Below are 27,534 nucleotides of genomic sequence, written 5' to 3' on the forward strand. Positions count from 1 at the left end.
ATACCTATATGTCTGTTTGTATATCTGTATGTGTACCTATATCCATAGTAATAGATATAAAGTACCTATAGTAATATTAGAAGTAGATGAGTAGTTAAGGTAAAGCCCATTTCTAGAAACATCTCCTAATCATAAATGCAGTGGTGTGCTTTTGAATGTACTTTTAAAATGTCTGGTCCTCTTGTTTGAAAAGCCTTATTTGTAGCATATGCCATTTTTCATAGTGTAATTTTATTATCATGGCTGATTGCAATCTACCAACATGATGTCACTGAATGTCAGTTGGGAAGAGATCCTTACAATCCACTTGAAGCCATCAAAGGCCAGCATCAAAGAATCAGGTAGAAAAAAATTTCACCAGAATCAAATCATGAGGCTAAATCAGGATGTCATCAATAACATAGGATAAAAAATACGTAAGCAAAAGCTGACACATCTCAAAGGAGAAAAAGACAAATCCACATCTGTAATTGTGCAATATATTTTGCACAACATTTTGCATGTATCTTATGAGATGATGAACAAGCAAAAATTACCAATTGGGAATATAACATTATTAACAATCCATGTGGCAAACTTGACCTACTTTTCATATAAACCACACTGTATATGGCAACAGAATGCATATTCCATTAAAGTTATATGGAGATGTTGACTCTTCAGTAATTTTAGGAGATATATTTCCCTGTGCTCCAGACTGCAACCAGAGGATTTAGTGATTGCCACTTTAAGAACTTAACCCTCTTGACACACATCTCTAAGGCCCGTTTGATATCTCTGTTCCTCAGGCTGTAGATGAAGGGGTTCAGCATGGGGGTAACTACCATGTACATGACCGAAGCAATTACTTCTTTTGACCCCCATGATGAGGAGAAAAGGTAAACACCTGTAGCTGTCCCGTAGTATAAGGACACCACAGAGAGATGGGAGCCACAGGTAGAAAAGGCTTTATAGAGTCTCTTAGTGGAGGGCACCCTAAGGATGATGGCCCCTATACGGATATAGGAGCCCAAAATAACACCAATACACAAAAAGGAAATCATTGCTCCCTCCGTGAATATGACCAGCTCATTGAGGAAGGTGCCTGAGCAGCTCAGCTTCAGGAGTGCAGCGAGGTCACAGAAGAAGTGGGTGATGGCATTGTCAGCACAGAAAGACAGTCGGACCAAGAGGAGGGTGTGCAAAAGGGCATGGACACAGGAGAGAACCCAGGAGCCAGCCACCAGCAGCACACACAGCCCCTCCCTCATGATGGTGGTGTAGTGCAGAGGCTGACAGATGGCTGCATACCTGTCATATGCCATCACAGCCAGAAGAAAATTGTCAAGACCAGCAAAAAGCAAGAAAAAATACAACTGAGAAATGCATCCCCCATAGGAGATGGATTGTTGCCGAGTCTGCATGTTCATGAGCATCTTAGGGACAGTGACAGAGGAGAGAGAAAGGTCAGAGAAGGCCAAGTGGCTGAGGAAGAAGTACATGGGCGTGTGCAGGCGAGAGTCCAGCCTGATGAGCAGGATGATGAGCAGGTTGCCCAGCACCGTGGTCAGGTACACGCTGCTCTGGTTCTCAGGCCTCATGCTGCTCTTCTGTCTGCTTGGGAGGAAGAAGGCTTGGGAGTCTAAGGAACCTAGAAAGGATGAACGGGACATCTCATGTCATACTGTCATTATTGGGATAACCATTCATTTTTAAATACTTTCATATTAATTTCTCACACCTGTGGAGGTGTGCCTCTTTCCTCTCTCCCAGTCTGGCTTCAGGAAAACATTGAACCCCAAAGTAGTCACAAGACCTCTTCACATAGAAGAGGGGTTCGCTGTTTATTCAGATATTACTTTTAACATCATGTCTTTGTTGGAACCTCTACTAAGGACTGCAGTGCAGCAGTGAGCAAGAAAAGCAAGGTGCCCACCTCTATGAGTTTACATCTTGATGAACATGGAGGGACCATTTCTACACCAGGCCAGAGCCAAACCATAATGATTCAAGGTGGCAGGAATGTTAGGTGAGCCCCTGAAAAGTGGTGTCAGTTGTTTCTGCCTGAACGTAATGTGAGACTCCAGTGCTGAGCGGATGTTGTTGGAGCATTGTCAGACCTCCTGTGAACCTGCCGGCTCCCATTGACCCTCAGCTTTAAACTCAGGGACACTCTGGGAATGGGTGGCTATTGAAACGCACTTGAGGCCAGAATATCTCCAAAACCAGAAGAGTCCACAAAGTATCTTTCATAATAATGCTGAACATTTAGTTGAACATTTGGGTACCAGGCTAAGGACTTTACCTACATTTCTTAATTAAATCCACACATCAGCCTTACATTCCCAGATTTTAAAGTCTCTTCACAGCTGCTCTAAGATTTTTATTCTTTGACCTATTTTAGTGTTTACAAAATAGAAACATAAATGACTCAAATTCTGTAGGCACACAGCAGTACAGCAGGGACAGAATGGCGCACAAATACACGTGTGTCTATTAGTATCTATTACATATGTGATATGTAATGTTTTTTTTTGATATGTAATGTTTATAACTTGATATGTATGTATTACCATTTTCTATAAATTAAAAATCACCAAGTGTTAGCTACTTCATGGGGTTCAGTCTAATATGTTTTTGTGATTAGAAACCATGCTCTTAACTGTTACATAGGAAATTTCCCTTTTCTTGCTTAGGAGCCAAGCACAATATATTATTTTAGAGCTGTGAGGACCCAGAGTTGTGCAAAAATTATTTATTCCCTTTACTAGATAATTTTAGTCCTTCATATTTATTTACTTTCCAAATGACAAAAAATTCTCAAATACATTAAGATGTATTTATGCAATAACTATTTACTGAGGGCCTCTGTGAGATTCATAAAACTTTTGTCATTCTTTCCATTTTATAGACATGAAAGTGAGACCAATGGTTTATAAAAGTTCCCCAAATTCTCATCACTATTTAATGGTAATTCTGCCCAATACCTTCACACATCATGATGCCTGGAGTTTATGGTTAGTTAGTTAGTTTGTTTCCAGGGATGTTTAGTAAAAATAAAGAAAGGTTGGAAAATTCTGAGCAATTCAGTCACACTCAGGTCCATAAAAATGATAGCAGATCCATTTCAAGAAACAGGGTGTTGATTAGAATTTGAGTATCTTAGGTAATGGTGCCCAGAAGGAGGTCACTTTAGGAAATACTTGAGTAATGGATACAGATCTCTCTCTCTCTCTCTCTCTCTCTCTCTCTCTCTCTCTCTCTCTCTCACACACACACACACACACACACACACACACACACACACACACACTCTGCTGGTTTCAGAATGTACGTCACCCCTGACCAAATTTCCATCCTAAAGGAAGAATAGCCAATATGTGGTTCATCTCATAAACACTCATATGCGTACATACAAGTCAGAATTAACACAAAGTTGGACATACACAACATACAATAATATACCTTTCACCCCAAAACATACTCACAATGCACATCAACACACCTGCCTCATGATGCACCTGATGAACACTCACCTCACCACATACACATAACTCAAACACTGCACACACTTCACCAAAATCACACAAGACCACAAACAATTAAAAAATCTTACAAGACACACACAACAGAACACATATGCACACCACCCCGCACACTCACTACAACAAATAGTATACACTCTCCTATTAATGCGAGTGTATTAATGAGCTTCCCTCCATCTGACCTTCCCCTTGCTGGTGGAGGGCAGTCAGCATGGGGCAGTTAAGTCTATTTAGTCATAGGCACAGTCATTAAACCACCACCAACACCCATGCATATGGTCACACACACATGGTCACATACAGAGAAAATCCAATAACATAACTTCCAGCTCTCATACACGACAGCGTCACCCACAGGCACAGCTCACATGTGCACAACACACTGCTGAGCAGAGGTCTGAGCTCCCTCTGAGTGACCTTGGTTCCTTATGAGGTCGGGATCTTCTTGTCCAGCAGCAGAGACCGCAGTCTCAATCCCAGTGCTCAGCTGTGATGCCAGTGTTTATGATCACAGACATGAATCAGGAGCCCCTCACCACACGCCAGGAGGCTGAGAACTTGGTCTACATACGCTAAAACGAGACTGTGAGTCAGATCCATAGCACAAACACACACAACTATCAAACAGCACATATACAAGCACATACAATACATGCACACACACTGGGTCAAGGACACAAAGTCTCACACATGAACCCCCTAGCACACAGGCAGGTCCATGAGCCAATGCAGATTTCTAGATCCTCTCACCTGGGCTCATAATTGTGAGTTCAAACACCATCTGCTGCAGGTTATCACCCATCTCCTCAGGTTTTCATCAGGAGACCTAACATCCAGACACACAGAAGCAATAGCTGAGGCATTGGCACTTCTACAGACTTTCCTTTTCCTTATCCGGCTCCAGAGAAATGAGTCCACAAATGACACTTAACTGCTAATGAGAGACTGCAACCAAGTCCCCAAGCTTGTGGCTGATTTCTGACTGCCCTTTGGGAGCTGTGTGTCCAAGAGCCAGAGGGACTGGAGTCCTAGGGGACAGTGTCCCTGATTCCAGTCATGCCCTGGACTGCTTTGTTCTTGGGCATTGCTCCAGCTGGGAAAAAAGATTTTTAAACTTTCTATTTTCAAGTGAGTTTAAAGGTATAGAAAAGTTGTAATAACGATATTAAGAATTCCTGGTCAATCTTCAGGACATTCCCAATGGTTAACATTTTACAATGTTTACCTACTGTGTGTGTATATGTATATATGTATGTACTAGTATGTTTGTATGTATATTTCAGGCTTAGATTTATAGCTGATATACCAGTACATGTTATCAGAATGCATATGATAATGTTTCCAAAGCTACTGTTTTTATCCTTTTTTAACAAGTTTTCAAAAAAAGTTGTTGTTGAGAGTATTACATATGTCCCCTTTACCCCCAAACCCCGTTAACCCTTGTAGCCTGCCACCACTCCCTACCCCAGAGGTTCAGCATACTATTATCTGGATCCACTCATTATGGAAACATGCATACAAGTTCTTTGGTGGATCTCTTCCCACCCACCCACCCATGTCCGCCTTCCCTCAGAGATCCGACAGTATGTTCCATGCCTCTATGTCTCTGGATGTATTTTGTTCATCAATTTATTTTGTTCATTAGATTCCACATTTAAGTGAGATCATGTGATACTTGTCTTTCTCTGACTGGCTTTTTGCTTAGTGTTATACTCTGCAGGTCCCTTCCGCTGTCTCAAAGGGTAAAACATCCTTCTTTTTTACAGCGGCATAGTATTCCATGGTGTAATGTACCACAGCTTTTTTACCCACTAATCTACAGGTGGGCTGTTTTCCAGTCTTAGCTACTGTGAATTGCACTCCTATGAACACAGGGGTGCATTTATTCTTTCTGATTGGTGTTTTGAGTTTCTTAGGAAATATTCCTAGAAGTGGAATCACGGGGTCAAATGGCAGTTCCATATTTAATGTTTTGAGCAAATGCCATACTGTTTTCCATAACGACTGCACCAATCTACATCCCCATCAGTTGTGTATTAGGGTTCCCTGTTCTCCACATCCTTGCCAGCACTTGTCATTTGTTGATATGTTGATGGTAGCCATTATGATAGGAAATGGATTGTTGCTGAGTCTGAATGTTCATGAGCATCTTAGGGACAGTGACAGATGAGAGAGAAATGTTAGTGAAGGCCATGTGGCTGAGGAAGAAGTACATGGGCGTGTGCAGGCGAGAGTCCAGCCTGATGAGCAGGATGATGAGCAGGTTGCCCAGCACCGTGGTCAGGTACATGCCCAGGAACAGGGTAATTGTGTTGCTCTGCAGCCCTGGCTGGATGGGTGGGGTCCCATGAGGAGAAACTGGGACACGCTGCTCTGGTTCTCAGGCCTCATGCTGCTCTTCTGTCTGCTGGGGATGCAGAAGGTGTGGGAATCTTAGCAACCCAGAATGGATGACCAGGACCATCACATTTCATACTGTAAATCTTTGGCAAAACCATGAATTTTAACTCCATACCTGTTAGTTTCTCACACCTGTGGATTCATGCATCTTCCCTCTATTCCCGTCTGGCTCCAGAAATCATCACACCCCTAAAGCAACCAGCAAGACCTTCTTGCACAGAAACAAGAGGGCATTCACCCAGTTCTATGAATTTACGTCTTTAAAAAAATTTTATTTATTGATTTCAGAGAGGAAGGAAGGAGAGAGAGAGCAGCATCGATGATGCCAAGAGAATCATTGAAGGGCTGCCTCCTGCAAGTGGAATGTAAGACTGATTATGGATTTAATTAGGAATTGTGGGGATTGAACCCACAACCCTGCTATGTGCCCTGACTGGGCATTGAACTGTGACTTCCTGGTTCATAGGTCAATGCTCAACCACGGAGCCACAGCAGCCGGGCTGAGTGTTCATGTTAATGACCACAGAGAGGTAATTTCTAGTTTGGCCAAGGCCAAACCATAATAATTCACTGTGGCAGATACTGAGATGAGCACCTGCAAAACAGTGTCAGTTGTTTCTGCCTGAAAGTAATGTGAAACCCAGTCCCATTGACCCACACCTGTAAACTCAGGGACACTCCAGCGATGGGTGCCATTTAAAGTCACTTGATGCCAAAATAGCTCCAAAACCAAGATAGCCCACAAACTCTTTCATAATAACGCTGAACATTTTGGTGAACATTTGGGTGCTGGTCTAAGGACTTTACCTACATTTCCTTAGTAAATCTACACATCAGTCTTACATTCCCAGATTTTCAACCATCTCCACAGTTACATTAAGAATTTGTGTTCTTTGAACATTTTTAGCTTTTAAGACATCGACACATAAATGACACAAATTCTGTAGGCACACACAGTACAGTAGGGGACAGAATGGCCCACACGTGTGTATATCTGTATCTATAATATATGTGACATGTATATAACTTGATATATACGTGTTTTCATTTTCTATAAATTAAAAATGACCAAGTATTATCTACTTCAGGGGATTCAGTCTAATGTGTGTGATCATAGCCCATGTTCTCAATCATTACACATGGAAACGTCTCTTTTGTTGTTTACAGAAGTCAAGCACAATGTATTATTTTAGAGATGTGAGGACCAAAAGTTGTCCAAAATTTTCTTAGTCCCATTTACTAGCTAATTTAATTCCTTTATATCTATATACCATCAACTGACAAAAATTTTCATATACATTAACTTGCATTTATACAATGACTATTTACTGAGAGATTTGACTATGAACGGGTGCTGGATTTTATCAAATGCTTTTTCTGCATCCATTGATATGAGCATGTGGTTTTTATCCTTCTTTTGTTTATGTGGTGTATCATGTTTATTGATTTGCAGATATTGCACCAATCTGGCATCCCTGGAATAAATTTCACTTGATCATGGTATATGATCTTTTTTTAAAAATCTTTATTGTTCAGATTACTAGAGAAGATCCTCTTTTTTCCCCTCATAGCTCCCCTCCGCCCGGTTCCCACCCCACTCCAGGCCCCCCCATCCCCAACTGACCTCTTGTATAGGTGTAAGCTCTTTGTCCAATCTCTTCCCACACCCCCACAACCCTTTCCACCCGAGAATTGTCTGTCTGCTACCTTTCCATGCCCCTGATCCTATTACGTTCACCAGTCTGTTCTGTTCATCAGGTTTTTTATTCATTTGATTTTTAGGTTCACTTGTTGATAGATATGTATTTGTTGTCACTTTGTTGTTCATAATTTTTTATCTTTACTTTTTTCTTTTTCTTCCTCTTCTTAGAGAATACCCTTCAGCATTTCATACAATAATGGTTTGGTGGTGATGAACTCCTTTAGCTTTTTCTTGTCTGTGAAGCTCTTTATCTGACCTTCAATTCTAAATGATAGCTTTGCTGGGTAGAGTAATCTTGGTTGTAGGTTCTTGCTATTCATCAATTTGTATATTTCTTGACACTCCCTTCTGGCCTGCATAGTTTCTTTTGAGAAATCAGCTGACAGTCATATGGGTACTCCCTTGTAGGTAACTGTATTTCTTTTGCTGCTTTTAAGATTCTCTCTTTGTCTTTTCCCCTTGTCCTTTTAATTATAATATGTCTTGATGTGGTCCTCTTTGGGTTCCTTTTGTTTGGGGTTCTCTGTGCATCCTGAACTTGTCAGTCTATTTCTTTCACCAGGTAAGGGAAGTTTTCTGTCATTATTTCTTCAAATAGGTTTTCCATAGCTTGCTCTCTCCTTCTTCTGGCACCCCCATTATTCGGATGTTGGTACGCTTGAAGTTGTCCCAGAGGCTCCTTTCACTATCTTCATATTTTTGGATTCTTTTTTCTTTTTGCCTTTGCGGTTGGGTGTTTTTGTTTCTTCATATCTCAAATCTTTGACTTGATTCTTGGGATCCTCTAGTCTGCTGTTGGATCTCTGTATATTATTCTTTTTTTTTTTTTCTTTTTTTTTTTTTTTAATTAAATCTTTATTGTTCAGATTATTACATTTGTTCCTCTTTTTCCCCCCCATAACTCCCCTCCTCCCAGTTCCCGCCCCACCATCCGCCCTCACTCCCCACCCACTGTCCTCATCCATAGGTGCACGATTTTTGTCCAGTCTCTTCCCGCATCTCCCACACCCCTTTCCCCCCCAAGAATAGTCAGTCCATTCCCTTTCTATGTCCCTGATTCTATTATAATCACCAGTTCATTCTGTTCATCGGATTATTTATTCACTTGATTCTTAGATTCACTTGTTGATAGATGCATATTTGTTGTTCATAATTAGTATCTTTACCTTTTTCTTCCTCTTCCTCTTCTTAAAGGATACCTTTCAGCATTACATATAATCCTGGTTTGGTGGTGATGAACTCCTTTAGCTTTTCCTTATCTGTGAAGCTCTTTATTTGACCTTCAATTCTGAATGATAGCTTTGCTGGATAAAGTAATCTTGGTTGTAGGTTCTTGGTATTCATCACTTTGAATATTTCTTGCCACTCCCTTCTGGCCTGCAAAGTTTCTGTTGAGAAATCAGCTGACAGTCGTATGGGTATTCCCTTGTAGGTAACTGAGTTTCTTTCTCTTGCTGTTTTTAAGATTCTCTCTTTATCTTTTGCTCTTGGCATTTTAATTATGATGTGTCTTGGTGTGGTCCTCTTTGGATTCCTTTTGTTTGGGGTTCTCCGCGCTTCTTGGACCTGTAAGTCCATTTCTTTCACCAGGTGAGGGAAGTTTTCTGTCATTATTTCTTCAAATAGGTTTTCAATATCTTGCTCTCTCTCATCTTCTGGCACCCCTATAATTCTGATGTTGGTACGCCTGAAGCTGTCCCAGAGGCTCCTTACACTATCCTCGCATTTTTGGATTCTTTTTTCATTTTGCTTTTCCGGTTGGGTGTTTTTTGCTTCCTCGCATTTCAAATCATTGACTTGATTCTTGCGATCATCTAGTCTGCTGTCGGGAGTCTGTATAATATTCTTTATTTCAGTCAGTGTATGCTTAATTTCTAGTTGGTTCCCCAATATAACATCGAGGGTCTCATTAGTTTTCTTGTAGATCTCATTAAGTTTATCGGCGGCTTCTAAACAGTTCTTGAGAGACCTTAAAAGTGTGGTTCTGAACTCTAGATCTTCCATTGACAATTTTGTCCTGTTTCTTTGTTTCCGCATTTTGTTATGCTTCCTTGGTGCACCCCCTAGTGGTCTTTGTTTGTGGTTTTATAGTTAAATCTTGATTGTTGTAGCTAATTCCAGGGAGGGTTTGACCTCCAGGCCAAGTGGCTATGAGAATCAGCTGTGTCAGCAGTGAGAGAACTTCTGTCCTCTAGGGAGGTGCTAATCTGGCGTTTGCCTGAGGCTATCCGGCAAATGCCTCTGTGCAGGGCTTGGGCGGGCCGGTCGCACAGGATCAACAGGGTGGGCCTGAGAGAGCAGTTATGGCGGCTCTCAGTCCTGTCCCCAGGGGCTCTGCCTCTCTGAGTCCCAGCACCCGCTGCAAAGCTCGGAGAGAAAGCTGCACTCGCTCTGACCGAAGCCAGACAGACCCGCCTCTCCCGTTTGAGTCTGGGTCCCCAAAGACTCGCCCGGATCTGGAGCCCAGAGTCTGCGACTCCCTCCCGATTGAAAACGCCAACCGCGCCCTCCGCCGCCAGCCCGCTCCGGCTCCGCGCACTCCGCACCTCAGAATCCGACCCCAGCACTGCGCCTCCTCTGAGAGTCCGTATGCGTTTCTCTTTCCTCCTAGTTGTAGGACTTCCACTCAGCCAGCGTTCCTGTGGTTCTGGGTGATGTCCCTTCCGTTTTTTGGTTTCACTTTTGAAGTAGTTGTTCAAGGCAGCAAACTCCGGCGTTAACCTATGCCGCCATCTTGGTTCTCGAAAATCCACCTGTATATTATTCTTCATATGAGTCAGTGTATGCTTAATTTGTGATTGGTCCTTTTTCATATCCTTGAGGGTGTCACTAAATTTCTCAGAGGTTTCTATAAAATTCGTGAGTAACCTTATAATCGTGGTTTTGAACTCTATATCCAGTATTTTGCTTTCCTCCATTTCTTGCATTTGTGACATGTTTCTTTGTCTCTGCATATTGGCTGCTCCCTGTGTTGATAGAGTGGCTTTGTGTGCCAGGTGTCCTATAGGGCCCAGTGGCTCAGCTTCCCCAGTCACCTGAGGTGGACACTCTTGGTGCACCCCTTTGTGGGCTGTTTGCACAGTCTTGTAGTTAACCCTTGATTGCTGTTGGTATCACTGGGAGGAATTGACCTCCAGGCCAATTGGTTGTGATGACCAGCTGTGTCTACACTGGAATATCTGTTGCACAGGAGACATTCTTATGGGGCAGGACTTGCTTCAGTGGGGTTTTGGTGCTCACTGAGTCTGCCCCTTGACGGTGTTTCTTATGGGTGTGAAGAGTTGTAATTCGGTATGGTCTCACTCTGACTGCTGGATACACTGGCTCTTGGATCTCCAAGGAGGTTCAAGGTCGCCACTGTCTGAGGCTGCCCAGCCGAAGCTACAGAGACATCTGCAGATTACTCCTCTTTGTATGGGGTTTGGAAGTCTCCAGATGAGGCCCAGCTGTGAAGCAAGGCAGGCTGCAGCTGCCTAGCCTTTGGCCTTGGGCCTTCTTTTGGAAGCACTGAGACTCTCTGACCCAGTTGCAGTTTGACAGGTTTTAGGCAGAGAAAGGACAGGCCATTCATATGTAAAGCCGATGTGCACAGCTTGGATGGGGTTGTAAATTGTGTGTGGGGAGTCTCTGGGAATCACCAGGGTGGAACAAACAGCAATGGCTCCCAGTCAGCCCTGCAGCAGAGAGGTTCAAGGGTCTCTGTGTCCCCCGCCTTCCATGAAGGAACAATTATCACTGTGAGCTCCTCTGTGAGAAAGCTGCCCTCATGTTCCTGTCCAGACAGTCCAGTTTCTCACCATACGTGTCTGTGTCACCCAGAGTCTCGCCAGGAACTGGAGTTCAGAGCAAGCGGGAGCTGGTATCTCCCTCCTGATTGAAAGAGCAGCACATCCAGGTGCCAGCACTTTATGCGCCTCAGCATCTCTTACCTGTGTTACTGTGCTTTCTTCACCTCTCTAGTTGTGGAATGTCCACTCAGCCAGCTTTCCTGAAGTTCTGTCTTTTAGTTGTAATTGTGATGTGGTTGTGAGAGGCAGCAAGTATAGGTGTTTTCCTATGCCGCTATCTGGGTTCTCCTCAGGATTATATTATTTAAAGTAAAAAAAAATAAAAAAAATTGAAAGAAAAGAAAACCTATCATAGTGTTTAGCTAATCATATGCTTTACATAGTGTACTTCTCAATATTTCCAGTCTAATGACTATGCTGTATACCTGAAACCAATACAAAATAATATTGAAAGTAAATATAATTGAAAAAAAGTAGAAAATCTGTTATTTACCAGCATATAAGTAGAAATAACTGAATTAAACAGATTTGGTATAGGTTGGTCCACACAATCATTGTCTTCAAATTCGTATAGTTGAAAAAGTGAACAAACTTGTTCCCTGGAATGTGAGAGTGTAGAGATATGGCTCATCTATAAAAATAGCCTGAGGTCATAAGGAATTCTCTGTAAAAATTTATTGGTGATTCTTATATGACAAAATTATTGCAGATGTGGTGGCTAAATGATGATTCTTCTAATTCTATTATTTCTTGTATGTTCATTAGGTGTACTAGTATTCTCTTGTAAGAACGGACTTACCCTATTTCCCACATTTCTTTATGTTTCTTTGTTTTTTCATATCATTATGGTCTCATGGATGCTTACTTATTCTCTTGAGTTATAATCCATTACAACTATTTATTTTGTAGCTTTAGGTGTTTTAATTGGTTGCAAGGATTCTAAATGATCTCAGGGAAGCCAACTGGGAAATACTTATAAGAGAAACAAAAGGAGTAAAAACTAGAAACTAAGAAACTGAATAGGAAATTTACCCACAGGAGGTGGGTCAGGAGTGGGACACAAATAATGGGTAATGAGGCAATATAGCTGTTGATATACAGACAATAAATAAAAATAAATTGCAACCTGTTTATACATTTTAAAACCCATGAGTTTGAATTGATATCTCCAGTTCTAGTTTGACACCATCGAGTTTTTTTTTTCCAGCCTCTCCTTTTCCATGTACAGAGCTCCTTTCCCTGAGATTGAGAGTAAATATCTTTTCCTCAGTGTTTACTTATTTACTGAATCTTTGGCTACATGGTGAGTTGTTTCAGAATCTTCAACTCAAACCACAGTTAATAACATACCACAGCTTAAAACTTTGTTTTGAGTTCGTTTTTAAAATTGTGAACAGATATAGACAAAATTCTGGGTTCAAGAACTACTTAGGTTATTGATTTTATTTTCCCTTTTAGTGTAATTGTGGTGTTAATTTAAATTTTTTTATGTTCTTTGATTTGTTTTATTCTATTTTGCTTAACTAGCCACCTTTTCTGTTCATGTTTTTCTTGCAAAAGGCAACATAGTCAAAACTGTGCAAATAATTCTCCCCATCTCCCCATCGCTTCCTCCCCGCCTCCTGTAGATAAAAAATCCTATTGGTTTCTGATTCATTCTTCCTGTGCTTCTTTTTGCTCAATGGGCAGACAGTTGGATATTTTATTTTCCTTCCTTTTTACATGGGAAGTAGCACGCCATAAATGCTCTTTTACACATTGCTTTTTTTCATTCAGCAATATATCTTACTATTTCTTCGTATTAATTCATAGATACCCTTGTTCTTATTTTTTTTCACAGTTGCAAAATACTCAATTGATGTTCTATAGAGACTACTTTAGTGGTCATAAAATGAGATCTTGCTGATGAGTGTCCTAAATGGTTCAAATGGTTAGAATGGTAAATGTTATGTTTTGTATATCAAACTACAATAAAAATTAAAGAGAGTGTAAGAAGTGATCTCTTAAGAATGCATTGAAGAATCATATAACAATTATAATAATGTAAGATTAAGTTAATACAGACAGTCCTCGTGTTACGTCGGATTCGACGTATGTTGCTTCGTGGTTACGTCGCCATCTCCCATTTATTTATATATATATATAAAAAGTTCTGTCATTTTGACATATGTACATATGTGCTTTATGTTTTTTATTATTTCTTTACCATAAGTAAAGGTCAGAAATTGTTGTCTTTTCCTCAAATTTTTTTTACTGTTTCACTTCAACTGCTGTGTCTCTGCTCCATGTGAGTGACTAGGTGCTTATGTAGGTGAGTTCCGTGCCATAGGAACAGGTCCTCGAAGTAACCTGAGGACCTACTGTAGAGGGAAATGGATTAAAATATACATTTAATCAAAAGGGAGGAAGACAAGAGAGAATATATGTGAAAAGTATCAAATAAAAAACATAGTTACATGGAAAATATAAATTCAAATGTATTATGATTACACTAGAGGCCCGGTGCATGAAATTTGTGTGTGTGTGGGGGCGGGTCTCTTATCCCATCTGCACCCTCTCCAATCCGGGACCCCTTGCGGGATGTCCGACTGCAGGTTTAGGCCCATTCCTGTGGATCAGGCCTAAACCAGCAGTTGGACATCCCTCTTACAATCCTGGACCACTGGCTCCTAATAGCCAACCTGCCTGCCTGGTTGCCCCTAACTGCCTCTGCCCCCTTGCCTGACCACTGCTCATTGCCTCTCCATGCTGTCCTGTTTGCCCCTAACTGGCCCCTGCTGCCAGCCAGGTCACCCCCAAATGCCCCCTCCCTGCTGCCCTGGTCACTCCTACCTGCCCCTCCCCACCAGCCTGGTTGTCCCAAACAACCCCCTTCTGCTGGCCTGGTCACCCCTAACTGTCCCCCCCCCCCGCCATGCCAGCCTGGTTGTCCCCAACTGCAGCCCACTGATGGCCTGGTCACCCCTAATTGCACCCCCTTACAGCCTGGTCGCCCCCAACTGCGCCCCTCTGCCAGCCTCGTCGCCCTCAAATTCCCCCTCTCTGCCAGCCTAGTTGCCCCTTACTGCCCCCCGCCCCCCGCCGCCAGCCTAATCACAACCAACTGCCACCCTTGCTGGCCTGATCACCCCGTACAGTCCCCCTCTGCCAGCTTGGTCGTCGCTCACTGACCCCCCTGCTGGCCTGGTCGCCCCACACAGCCTGCTTGTTCAGATGTTTGGTCATCCCTTAATAACCCCTCTACCAGCCTTATCGCCCCACGCAGCCTGCTGTTTAGACGTTTGGTCATCCCTCACTAACCCCTCTGCTGGCGTGGTCGCCCCCAACAGCCCCTCTCCACCAGCCTAGTTGCCCCTCGTTGCCCCCCGCCAGCCTAATCACCCTCAACCGGCCCCCTGTGCCAGCCTGGTTGATTCTAACTGCCCCCCCCCCTTCAGCCTCGTAGCCCCTAACTGCCCCCACCCCTGCTGGTCTGGTCGCCCCCAACTGCTCCTCTCCCATGCTGGCCTGGACGCCTCTCATGGTCCCTCCGCTGGCCTGGTTGCCCCACGCGGACTGCTGTTCAGTCGTTTGGTTGTCCCTCACTAATCCCCCTGCTGGCCTGGTCATAGGCAGCCATCTTGTGAAGGTGTGAGAGTCAATTTGTATATCAGCTCTTTATTATATAGGATTAGATGTCAAGAGACAAAATTATCCAGAAATACAATAATTGTTGCTCTACATAAAATGAGCAATATCCAGCATTACATTGTTAATAATGGACACCTCAGAAGTATAAGGGAAAAGAAAAGTTTAAAATGATGGAAAAAATATACCATTTAAACTCTAAGCACAAGAAAGCTGCATTTTACTACCTTTTCTATACTAATATCTATTCTCTATCTGTATATTTATACCTATATGTCTGTTTGTATATCTGTATGTGTACCTATATCCATAGTAATAGATATAAAGTGCCTATAGCAATATTAGAAGTAGATGAGTAGTTAAGGTAAAGCCCATTTCTAGAAACATCTCCTAATCATAAATGCAGTGGTGTGCTTTTGAATGTATTTTTGAAAAGTCTGGCCCTCTTGTTTGAAAAGCCTTATTTTGTAGCATATGCCATTTTACATAGTGTAATTTTTCTTATCATGGCTGATTGCAATCTACCAACATGATGTCACTGAATGCCAGTTGGGAAGAGATCCTCACAATCAACTTGAAGCCATCAAAAGCCAGCCTCAAAGAATCAGGTAGAAAAAAATTTCACCAGAAGGAAAGCATGAGGCTAAAGCAGTATGTCATCAATAACGTAGTATAAAAAATACGTAAGCAAAAGCTGACACATCTCAAAGGAGAAAAAGACAAATCCACATCTGTAATTGTGCAATATATATTGCATAAGGTTTTGCGTAGATCTCATGAGATGATGAACAAGCAAAAATTACTAATTGGGAATATAACATTATTAACGATCCATGTAGCAAACTTGACCTAGTTTACATATTAACCACACTGTACATGACAACAATATGTATATTCTGGTAAAGTTATATGGAGATGTTGACTATTCAGTAATTTTAGGAGATATATTTCCCTGTGCTCCTGACTGCAACCAGAGGGTTTAGTGATTGCCACTTAAAGAACTTAATCCTCATGACACACACCTCTAAGGCCTGTTTGATATCTCCGTTTCTCAGGCTGTAGATGAAGGGGTTCAGCATGGGGGTAACTACTGTATACATGACCGAAGCAATTATGTCTTTGGAACCCCATGATGAGGAGAAAAAGTAAACACCTGTAGCTGTCCCGTAGTATAAAGACACCACAGAGAGATGGGAGCCACAGGTAGAAAAGGCTTTATAGAGTCTCTTAGTGGAGGGCACCCTCAGGATGATCGTCCCTATACGGATATAGGATCCCAAAATAACACCAATACACAAAAAGGAAATCATTCCTCCAACAGTGTATATGACCAGCTCATTGAGGAAGGTGTCTGAACAGCTCAGCTTCAGGAGTGCAGCGAGGTCACAGAAGAAGTGGATGATGGCATTGTCAGCACAGAAAGACAGTCGGACCAAGAGGAGGGAGTACAAAAGGGCAATGACACAGGAGAGAATCCAGGAGCCAGCCACCAGCAGCACACACAGCCCCTCCCTCATGATGGTGGTGTAGTGCAGAGGCTGACAGATGGCCACATACCTGTCATATGCCATCACAGACAAAAGAAAATTGTCAAGGCCAGCAAAAAGTATGAAAAAATACAACTGAGAAATGCATCCCCCATAGGAGATGGATTTTTGCCGAGTCTGCATGTTCATGAGCATCTTAGGGACAGTGACAGAGGAGAGAGAAAGGTCAGAGAAGGCCAAGTGGCTGAGGAAGAAGTACATGGGCGTGTGCAGGCGAGAGTCCAGCCTGATGAGCAGGATGATGAGCAGGTTGCCCAGCACCGAGGTCAGGTACATGCCCAGGAACAGGGTGAAGAACACGCCCTGCTGCCCTGGCGGGATGGGGAGCCCCAGGAGGAGGAACTGGGCCACGCTGCTCTGGTTCTCAGGCCTCATGCTGCTCTTCTGTCTGCTGGGGATGAAGAAGGTGTGGGAATCTTAGGAACCTAGAATGGATGACCAGGACATCTCATGTCATACTGTCATTATTGGGAAAACCATTCATTTTTAAATACTTTTATATTAATTTCTCACACCTGTGGATGTGTGCTTCTTTCCTCTCTCCCAGTCTGGCTCCAGGAAAACATTGAACCCCAAAGTTGTCACAAGACCTTATCACATAGAAGAGGGGTTCACTGTTTATTCATTTATTACTTTTGACATCTTGTCTGTATCAGAACCTCTACTAAGGACTCCAGTGCAGCAGTGAGCAAGAAAAGCAAGGCGCCCACCTCTATGAGTTTATATCTTGATGAGCATGGAGGGATCATTTCTACACCAGGCCAGAGCCAATCCATAATGATTCACTGTGGCAGGAATAGAAGGTGAGCCCCTGAAAAGTGGTGTTGGTTGTTTCTGCCTAAAAGTAACGCGAGACTCTAGTGCTGAGTGAGTGTTGTTGGAGCATTGTCAGACCTCCTGTGAACCTGCCGGCTCCCATTGACCCTCAGTTGTACACTCAGGGACACTCTGGAAATGGGGTGGGGGGCATTGAAACCCACTTGATGCCAGAATATCTTCAAAACCAGAAGAGTCCACAAAGTATCTTTCATAATAATGCTGAACATTTAGATGCACATTTGGGTACCAGGCTAAGGACTTTACCTACATTTCCCAATTAAATCCACACATCAGCCTTACATTTTCAGATTTTAAAACCTTTTCACAGCTTCTGTAAGGATTTTTATTCTTTGAACTATTTTAGTTTTTACGAAATAGAAACATAGTACACAGCAGTATAGCAGGGACAGAATGGCACGACAATACACGTGTGTATATTAGTATCTATTACATATGTGATTTGTACTGTTTATAACTATATATATATATATATATATATATATATATATATATATAACTTTTTTCTATAAATTAAAAATCACCAAGTGTTAGCTACTTCATGGGATTCTGTCTAATATGTCTGTGTGATCAGAACCCATGCTCTTAACTGTTACACAGGGGAACTTCCCTTTTCTTGCTTTGGAGCCAAGCACAATATATTATTTTAGAGCTGTGAGGACCCAGAGTTGTCCAAAATTTTTTTATTCCCTTTACTAGATAATTTTATTCCTTCCTATTTATTTACTTTCCAAGTGAAAAAAAATTCTCAAAAACATTAAGATGTATTTATGCAATAACTCTTTACTGAGGGCCTCTGCAAGTTTCACAAAACTAGTGTCATTATTTCCAGTTTATAGACGTGAAAGTGAGACCAGTGTTTTATATAATTTCCCCAAGGTCTCATCACTATTTAATGGTAATTCTGCCCAATACCTTCACACAGAATGATGCCTGGAGTTTAAGGTTAGTTAGTGTGTTTGTTTCCTGGGATGTTTAGTAAAAATAAAGAAAGGTTGGAAAATTCTGAGTAGCTCAATCACACTCATGTACATAAAAATGATAGCAAATCCATTTCAAGAACCAGGGTGTTGCTTCGAATTTGAGTATCTTAGGTAATGGTGCCCCAGAAGGAGGACATTTTAGGGAATACTTGAGTCATCAATAGAGATCACACACACACACACACACACACACACACACACACACACAGCTGCTTTGAGAATGTACATCACCCCTGACCAAATTTCCATCCTAAAGCAAGAATAGCCAATATATGGTTCATCTCATAAACACTCATATGCATACATGCAAGTCAGAATTAACAGAAAGTTGGACATACACACATACAGTAATACCCCTCTCAGCCCAAAACACACTCACAATGCACATCAAGACTCCTGTTTCATGATGTACCTAGTGAACACTCACCTCACCACATATATGTAACTCAAACACTACACACACTTCACCAAAAGTACACAAGACCACAAACAATTCAAAAATTTTACAAGAAACACACAACACAACACATATACACACCCAGACACACTCACTACAACAAACAGTATACACTCTCCTATTAATGAGAGTGTATAAATGAGCTTCCCTCCTTCTGATCTTCCCCTTGCTGGGGAAGGGCAGTCAGCACGGGGCAGTTAAGTCTATTCAGTCACAGGCAAAGTCATTAAACAACCACCAACACCCATGCATATAGTCACACACATGATCACATACACACAGAGAAAATCTAATAACATAACTTCCAGCTCTGATACACGAGGTGTCACCCACAGGCACAGCTCACATGTGCACCTCAACACACTACTCACACTACTGAGCAGAGGTCTGAGCTCCGTCTGAGCTGATCTTGGCTCCTGGTGAGGTCGGCATCTTCTTGTCCAGCAGCAGAGACAATAGTGTCACTCCTGATGCTCAGCTGTGATGCCCATGTTTACAGTCACAGACTTGAATCAGGAGTCCCAACCACACACCAGGAGGCTGAGAACTTGGTCTGCATACGCTAAAATGAGACTGTGAGTCAGATTCATAGCACGTACACATACAACTATCAAACAGCACATATACAAGCATGTACAATACGTGCACACACACAGGGTCATGGACACAGAGTCTCACACATGAACCCACTAGCACACAGGCAGGTCCATTGGCAAAGGCAGATTTCCAGCTCCTCTCACCTGGGCTCGTCATTGGTGAGTTCAGACACCTTCTGCTGCAGATTATCGCCCATCTCCTTGGCTTTTCTTCAGGAGATCTAACATCATACACACAGAGAAAATATCTTGGGACTTGGCAGTTCTACAGACTTTCCTTTATCTTATCCGGCTCTAGAGAAATGAGTCCACAGATGACACTTAACTGCTAATGAGAGACTGCACCAAGTCCCCAAGCTTGTGGCTGATTTCTGACTGCCCTTTGGGAGCTGTGTGTCCAAGAGCCAGAGGCACTGGAGTCCTAGGGGACAGTGTCCTTGACTCCAGTCATGCCCTGGGCTGCTTTGTTCTTGGGCATTGCTCCAGCTGGGAAAGAAGATTTTTCAGCTTTCTATATTGAAATGATTTTAAAGTTATAGAAAAGTTGTAATAACGATATTAAGAATTCCTGGTCAATCTTCAGCCAATTCCCCAATGGTTAACATTTTACTATGTTTACCTTCTGTGTGTGTATCCTATATAATATGAGAGGAACATGCTAATTAGCTGTTACTCCCTGAGGCGTAATGACCAAGTGCATCAAGACCAGGTCATGGATCAGCAAGAGGTTGGGCCAGTGAGGTACAAGTGGGCTGCAGACAACTACAGGACAGGGCAGGGCAGCAAGCAAGGGGGAGGTGCAGAGCTACAGGAGAGGGCAGGGTAACAGGAAGGGGGATGGGGGGAGCTCCAGGAGGGCGGGGCAGCGCATGGAGAGCTACAGGAGTGTAGCAGCGACCTAATGGCGCACGGATTCCTATGCAGGGCTACTGGTATGTATACATTTATGTACTAGTATGTTTGTATATATATTTCAGGCTTAGATTTATAGCTGATATACCAGCACATATTATCAGAATGCATATGATAATGTTTCCAAAGCTACTGTTTATCCTTTTTTAACAAATTAAAAAAAAATTATTGTTGAAAGTATTACATATGCCCCTTTTCCCCACATTAACCCTTGTAGCCTTCCCCCACTCCCTACCCCAGACCTTCACCATACTATTATGTGGATCCATTGATTATGCATACATGCATACATGTTCTTTGGTTGATCTCTTCCCACCCACCCATGCCTATCTTCCCTCTGAGATTCGACAGTATGTTCCATGCATCTATGTCTCTGGATCTATTTTGTTCATCAGTTTATTTTGTTCATTAGATTCCACATTTAAGTGAGATCATGTGATACTTGTCTTTCTCTGACTGGCTTTTTGCTCAGTGTAATACTCTGAAGGTCCCTTCATGCTGTCTCAAAGGGTAAAAGATCCTTGTTTTTTAGAGCTGCATAGTATTCCATGGTGTAATGTACCACAGCTTTTTTATCCATTCATCTTTAGGTGGGCTGTTTTCCGGACTTAGCTATTATGAATTGCACTGCTATGAACATAGGGGTGCATATATTCTTTCTGATCTGTGTTTTGGGTTTCTTAGGATATATTCCTAGAAGTGGAAACATGGGGTCAAATGACAGTTCCCTATTTAATATTTTGAGCAAACTCCATTCTGTTTTCCATAACAATTGTACCAATCTGCATTCCCACCAGCCCTGTATTAGGGTTCCCTATTCTCCACATCCTCGCCAGCACTTGTCATTTGTTGATATGTTGATGGTAGCCATTCTGATAGGAAATGGATTATTGCTGAGTCTGAATGTCCATGAGCATCTTAGGGACAGTGACAGAGGAGAGAGAAATGTCAGAGAAGGCCATGTGGCTGAGGAAGAAGTACATGGGCGTGTGCAGGCGAGAGTCCAGCCTGATGAGCAGGATGATGAGCAGGTTGCCCAGCACCGTGGTCAGGTACATGCCCAGGAACAGGGTGAAGGCGTTGACCTGCTGCCCTGGCGGAATGGGGGTTCCCACGACGAGGAACTGGTACACACTGCTGTGGTTCTCAGGCCTCATGCTGCTCTTTTTTTTTGCTGGGATGAAGAAGGTGTGGGAATCTTAGGAATGCAGAATGGATGACCAGGGCCATCACATCTCATACTGTCATTCTCTGGGAAAACCATGAATTTTAACTGCATACCTATTAATTTCTCACATCTGTGGATTCATACATCTTGCCTCTATTCTCTTCTGACTCCAGGAATCATCACACTCCTAAAGCAACCAGCAAGACCTCCTTGCACAGAAACAAGAGGACATTCACCCAGTTCTGTGAGTTTACATCTTAAAAAAAAATTTTTTTTTTTTTATTGATTTCAGAGAGGAAGGAAGGAGAGAGAGAGATATAGCAACATCAATGATGCCAAGAGAATCATTGAAGGGCTGCCTCCTGCAAGGGGAATGTAAGACTGATGTATGGATTTAATTAGGAATTGTGGGGATTGAACCCACAACCCCGCTATGTGCCCTGAGTGGGCATTGAACTGTGAATTCCTGGTTCATAGGTCAATGCTCAACCACTGAGCCACACCAGCCGGGCTGAGTTTACATGTTAATGACCATAGAGAGATAATTTCTAGTTTGGCCAAGGCCAAACCATAATAATTCACTGTGGCAGAAATAGAAGATGACCTGTGTCAGTTGTTTCTTCCTGAAAGTAATGTGAAACCCAGTCCCATTGACCCACACATGTAAACTCAGGGACACTCCAGCGATGGGTGCCATTTAAAGTCACTTGATCAAATAGCTCCAAAACCAAAATAGCCCACAAACTCTCTTTCACAATAGCGCTGAACATTTTGGTGAACGTTTGGGTGCTGGTCTAAGGACTTTACCTACATTTCCTAATTAAATCTACACATCAGTCTTACATTCCCAGATTTTAAACCATCTTCACAGTTACATTAAGAATTTGTGTTCTTTCAACTTTTTTAGCTTTTAAGACATAGACACATAAATGACACAAATTCTGTAGGCACACACAGTACAGTAAGGGACAGAATTGCACACACGTGTGTATATCTGTATCTATAATATATGTGACATGTATATAACTTATATATATATGTGTGTGTGTGTGTTATCATTTTCTATACATTAAAAATGATCAGGTATTATCTACTTCATGGGATTTAGTCTAATATGTGTGATCATAGCCCATGCTCTCAATCATTACACATGGAAACGTCTCTTTTGTTGTTTACAGAAGTCAAGCACAATGTATTATTTTAGAGATGTGAGGACCAAAATTTGTCCAAAATTTTCTTTGTCCCTTTACTAGCTAATTTAATTCTTTCATATTTATATACTTTCAAGTGACAAAAATTTTCATATACATTAAGTTGCATTTAATTAATGACTATTTACTGAGAGATTTGATTATAAACGGGTGCTGGATTTTATCAAATGCTTTTTCTGCATCCATTGATATGACCGTGTGGTTTTTATCCTTCATTTTGTTTATGTGGTGTATCATGTTTATTGATTTGCAGATATTGCACCAATCTTGCATCCCTGGAATAAATTTCACTTGACCATGGTATATGATCTTTTTAATGTATTACTGGATTTGGTTGAGGATTTGGTTGAAGATTTTTGCATTTATGTTCATCAGGGATATTGGCCTATAAATTTTTTTGTAGTATCTTTATTTGGTTTTGCAATTAGGATAATGCTGGCTTTATAACATGGATAGGAATTGCATTGAATCTGTAGATTTTTCATTCCATTGATTATTTAATTTGCTTTGCAGGAGTTTTTTTTAGCTTGATGTATTATCACTTGTCTATTTTTGCTTTTATTACATGTGCTTTTGGTGTCATATCCAAGAAATCCTTACCAAGACCAATGTCAGTTAACTTTTCCTTTAAGTTTTCTTCTAAGAGTTTTATAGTTTCAGGTCTTACATTTTAATCTTTAATCAATTTTGAATTGATTTTTGGGAGTAATGTAAGATAAGGGTCCAATTTCATTCTTTTACATTGGATATATCCAGTTTTCCTACCACCATTATTTTTTTCTCATTGTGTATTCTTGATGCCTTTGTTGAAAATTAGCTATTCATGTATATTGGGTTTATTTCTGGACTTTCTTTTGTTCTATTGGTATCTATGCCAGTACTGTACTATTTTGATTTGGTAGATTTGAATATATTTTGAAATCATGAAATGTGAGGCCTCCAGTTTTGTTCTTTATTATTAACATTGTTTTTGCTATGTTTGGTTCTTTTTACTTCCATATGCAATTTAGGATTTATTTATCTATTTCTGTTAAAAATGCCAATTTTGAATTTATTTTGTGCCTACCAAAGACTTATTAGAATTTTCCCAAGTTAACTTCTGTACACCTAGTTTGGATAAAAAAACGTTTATTAAAGTCCTCAGATAGTACCTGTCCACATTAGTTCACCTTCTGAAGTGTGACAGAATGTCTTTGGGCATTGCCTCATATTCTGGTAGACAGCATAGTTCTGACTGAGAAGGTTAGGACTAACCTGAGGGCCAGATTGGTAATTCTTTCACCTGACATGTTATTGCATGGTCTTATTATCTGGAATTCTCTTTAGTGTGAACTTTTTGGAATATCTGTAGGCTTACACATAAAAGATCTTGATTTCTTAGTGACTTGTGTGTTGCTGAGACAAAGAAATCAGATGCTGATGGCAGAGTGAGGATAGAGGTGAAACAACATGTTTCCTGGTACCAAAGGACTTTATAAGTTACCAGAAGCTATAATTAATGAGTTTATTTATTTAGTATATGCCAGGAATTCTTCATATTCTAAAGTGGTGTATTGTACTTGATTGAGCATGAGAAAACTATGGCATGTAAATAGAGGAAGTGGAAAGGGTACAGATCTTCTAGGCCAGCATCCCTAAGCCAAATGATTGGTAAGGGTTAGTAGTGACAGCCAGGTGTGCCTGTACAGATATGAAGATTATTGCAAATTAAATTTGTTGCATGAATTGCTGGTTGCTTCATGACAATTAGAAGAGAACATAATGACAGCAATGGTGGAGACCTTGATTTTGGGCCCTAGGTGTCCCTGAGTTTCATTAGTCCCTTATAAACTTGTTATTATATTGTTAGGGCAAAAGGACTTGTATTCAACTTTAGGTCCTGCTATCCACACGTTTATAATCCATAAAATCTGCTAGTTGTAAAAACATTTTTTAGTTTGGTTTTGTTAATTCTCACCTGAGGATATTTTTTCCATTGATTTTTAGAGAGAGTGGAAGGGAGGAAGGGAGGGAGAGAGAGGAGAGGACACACACACATGCTCGCACACACACACACACACACGGGGGGAGGCGGGGAGAAAGAAAGAGAGAGAGAGGAGAAACATTAATGAGAGAGACACATTGATTGGTTGCCTCCCACATGCACCCTGACCAGGGCCAGTATTGAACCTGCAACCCAGGTACATGCCCTTGACCAGGAATCAAACTGGTGACTCTTTGGTGTGTGTGTGTGGAGGGGGGTGCGGGGGAGGAAAGGTGACATTCTAACCATTGAACAACACATGCCAGGGCTGGTTGTAAAAACTTGATGAACTAATTGAGGCAAAAGAATTCCGGGAAGGATATATATCTTACTTTACTATTGTTATTGGCAATAACATAATAAGGGAAGGACTGATTAAGCAACAAATTTATACTTTTATGTATTTGTGAGTTGTTAGGATTGTGTAATGGTCATTAATGTTGATCACTGAATACTTTGGGCTCTCCATTTTACAAATACATTGTTGGATTGTGCCTTGGGCTTCATTTTGTTGGGTGGCGTCACGAGATTGGTTGTGGACAATGAGTTGTGGTCAGAAGTGCTGTGAGTCACTTCTGAACCTAAGTATTTATTTGTCAGACCAAATCTTCAAGAGTCTTTCTCAGCCTCTGACAGTGATGATTAATGCTTACAATGATGACTGCTCCATCAAGTTTGATCCTTGAGTGTATAAAATGGGCAACACCCATATACTTTTTTTTTTTTTTTTTTTTTTTACAGTGGACTTGCAGTGTGAATAAGAAATAGACCTTTGGTTTTAAGTTCCAAAGATTTTTGAGGTTGTTTATTCCCACAACAGAACCTAGCTATCCTGATTGATTTATATCACTATCCCAAGCTAAAAAGGGAACTTCAGTGAAGATTCGGGCCATGTGGAGAAAAGAAGAATCACTAAGGAAGGGAAAAGGAAATGAATATTGAGAATTCACACTGTGATAATACATTGGCGTTGGTAAGATAGGCATCTGCTTTGTAAATTCTTTTATCTTTCCAGCGTTATCCTCCCTGCTCTCAAATTGAACAAGCTTCACAGGGCTCTTTACTGTATATCAAACACATCCCATGTGCTGATTGATTGCCTCTACCTGCTTGGATGATTCTCACTGTTTTAAATACTCTGCTCATTTCCTCGTCTAATGAACTCCCATCTGTCAAAATTCAACCCAGCCTAAGGACAGTCTTAGGTTATTCCTCAAAGAGCCTTTGCCAATTCCTGACCAACTCCATGTAATTTCTTATTCTAAAAACTAATTGAATTTTATAATTCCTTGAGGACTAGCTGATGTCAAACTTATAGAAGACATATTTGGAGAGAGCTTTATTCTACCATCTGGGTTGAAGAAACTGTTTTCCTGAAATTCGGATTCCTAGTAGTGCCTACTCTGGGATTAAATATTTGGTCAAGTTCATTGATAGACACCAAGTGTCCTAGCTTCCAGGTCAATGCTCTTACTGCTATTCAACACCACCTGCCATGACCTCTGTGGGTGCCCTGTGAAAAATAGTTAGGAAGGAGGATAACCTATCATCTCTTAGGTCACCTCCCCATTATGACATTCCATTGTATTGCTCTTTCTATGAGTGAATTCTGTCCCTTAGTTTCCTCAAACCGTTCTTCATATCTTTGTTCCTAAGGCTGTAGATAAAAGGGTTCAGCATGGGTATCACTACTGTGTACACAACTGTGGCTACCCGGTCCTTCACCACTGAGTACATGGACAGGGGCCTAAAGTAAACATAGATGACACTCCCATAGAATAAGATTACTACAGTGAGGTGGGAGCCACAGGTAGAGAAGGCCTTCCACTTCCCAGCTGTAGAGGGGATTCTGAGTACAGTGATGATGATTTGCAGGTAGGAAAAGAGAATGCACAAGAAGGGGGTCACAATGACTGCCAGTGTCTCGGTCATGACAACAATCTGGCTGGAGGAAGTGTCAGAACAGGATAGCTTCAGCACAGGCTGGGTATCACAAAAAAAGTGCTTAATGACGTGAGAGGCACAGAAAGACAGGCGGGACATGAGTAGCACACGGAACAGGGAGTGCACATGGGAGATGGTGCAAGAACCCAGCAGCATGAGGATGCAGCGTCGTAGGTTCATAACCACATCATAATGGAAGGGGTTGCAGATGGCTACCAGCCGGTCTATGGCCATAGAGGCCAGCAGGTAGCTGTCAGTGTTCGCAAATGCCATGAAAAAGTACATCTGGACCAGGCAGCCCACATAGGAGATAGACTTTGTCTCTGATAGTAAATTTACCAGCATCTTGGGCACAACAACTGTTGTGAAGCAGATATCCATAAAGGAGAGATTGCTGAGAAAAAAGTACATAGGTGTATGGAGCCGGGAGTTAGAGTAGATGACGAGGATGATGAGTACATTTCCCACCACAGTGACCAGGTACATGGTGAAGAAGATGGCAAAGAGCGGTTTCTGCAGTTGAGGGTTGGAAGATAAGCCCAGCAGGATAAATCCTGAGGTGCTGCTGCTGCCGTTCTTTATCTCCATGTCTATTGCCTTCCTGGACAGGGTTGGAGAAGCCGTGGAGGAGATATGAGCATCTTCCTAACCGCCGGCCTATGAAAAAAAGCCCGCTCCTGTTTGTTAGGGTTTTAGAGATCATTTACTTGAAGAAACTGTAGAGAAATAGGGAGTAAAAATCTCACAAGGGAAACGTTTGAAAATTTCAAGTTGCTTCCTAGATGAGAAACTAAACATTTCTCATGTGCTCATAG

The 27,534-nt window shown here is 41.7% G+C and overlaps 1 protein-coding gene and 2 pseudogenes across 3 annotated transcripts; all 3 read right to left on the reverse strand.

The window, feature by feature from the left end:
• Positions 1 to 668: 668 nt before the first annotated feature.
• LOC308527757 (olfactory receptor 1J4-like) lies at positions 669 to 5,915 on the reverse strand (annotated as a pseudogene). Its single transcript has 2 exons — positions 5,674 to 5,915; positions 669 to 1,415 (listed from the first exon to the last, which is right to left on the reverse strand). The product of its transcript is annotated as an olfactory receptor 1J4-like (transcript).
• Positions 5,916 to 16,020: 10,105 nt separating this feature from the next.
• On the reverse strand, positions 16,021 to 16,963 carry LOC308527758 (olfactory receptor 1J4-like; annotated as a pseudogene). The gene has a single exon. The product of its transcript is annotated as an olfactory receptor 1J4-like (transcript).
• Positions 16,964 to 26,371: 9,408 nt separating this feature from the next.
• Positions 26,372 to 27,329, reverse strand: LOC308527933 (olfactory receptor 1L4; the record flags this gene model as incomplete). Its single annotated transcript, XM_081103360.1, has 1 exon — positions 26,372 to 27,329. The coding sequence occupies exon 1, from the start codon at positions 27,305 to 27,307 to the stop codon at positions 26,372 to 26,374; it is 936 nt and encodes a 311-aa protein (XP_080959486.1). The 5' UTR covers positions 27,308 to 27,329.
• Positions 27,330 to 27,534: the final 205 nt, after the last annotated feature.

Source organism: Myotis nattereri, assembly GCF_964212035.1.
Source record: "Myotis nattereri genome assembly, chromosome: 12".
In the NCBI taxonomy this organism is placed as follows: Eukaryota; Metazoa; Chordata; class Mammalia; order Chiroptera; family Vespertilionidae; genus Myotis; species Myotis nattereri.